Source organism: Cryptosporidium hominis (assembly GCF_000006425.1).
Source record: "Cryptosporidium hominis TU502 chromosome 5 CHRO015041, whole genome shotgun sequence".
NCBI classification, from domain to species: Eukaryota; Apicomplexa; class Conoidasida; order Eucoccidiorida; family Cryptosporidiidae; genus Cryptosporidium; species Cryptosporidium hominis.
The window spans coordinates 1-715 of record NW_666625.1 but is presented as its reverse complement, the minus strand read 5'-3'; the positions used below and the strand labels follow the sequence as shown (position 1 = coordinate 715).

Here is a 715-nt window from a genome sequence, read left to right as displayed (position 1 = left end):
ATCAATCTGAAGAAAAGATTTATATATTAGTCAAGTTTTCTCAAGATAATTAAGTTATTTTAGTAAAATGATTCTTACCTGTATATGATTACATCTCTTTTTTGGCCTATTCTATAAGCTCTTCCTATTGCTTGTTCATCTTGAGTAGGATTCCAGTGTGGTTCTACTAGAATTATCTTGTTTGCACTGGTTAAGTTAAGGCCAGTAGATCCAATATGTTTAGATAATAGTAAGATCCTCTTTTCCTGAAATTGTTAAAAGTAAGATTTTCATTTTACATTACAACTTACGTTATTTTTGTTGAAAGAATCAATACTAGAATTTCGTTCATCTAGAGATTGCTTTCCTTCAAGTCTTTCCCAATCAATTTTGTTTGGAATTAAAATCGTAAGCTCTATCAGATCTAGCATTAGTAAGCTTTCTGAGAATACCAAAACCTTATTTTCGTTAGGCTTGAGGAGCTGAGGGATAATCATGTTAAGTATTTGTAATTTAGTGCTTTGATCTCTTAGAAGTTCAATATTAAGCTGAGGTAATTTCGATCCTGAGTTAAACATTAAAGTAATAAAAAAAAATATAGTAGTTGTTTCTTTACTTGAAAGGCTTTCAAATTGAGAATTAACTACTTCTTCTTCCTCCTCCTGCTCCGCCTCATATTGACTACCCGTATTCTCCAAATTCATCTCATCAGTCTTCTCGCGTATTATTCAAATAG

General features: G+C 31.2%; 1 protein-coding gene across 1 annotated transcript; it reads right to left on the bottom strand.

The window, feature by feature from the left end:
• Positions 1 to 269: 269 nt before the first annotated feature.
• Chro.50081 (hypothetical protein) lies at positions 270 to 683 on the bottom strand. Its single annotated transcript, XM_659959.1, has 1 exon — positions 270 to 683. One exon carries the CDS (start codon positions 681 to 683, stop codon positions 270 to 272), a length of 414 nt encoding a protein of 137 aa, XP_665051.1.
• Positions 684 to 715: the final 32 nt, after the last annotated feature.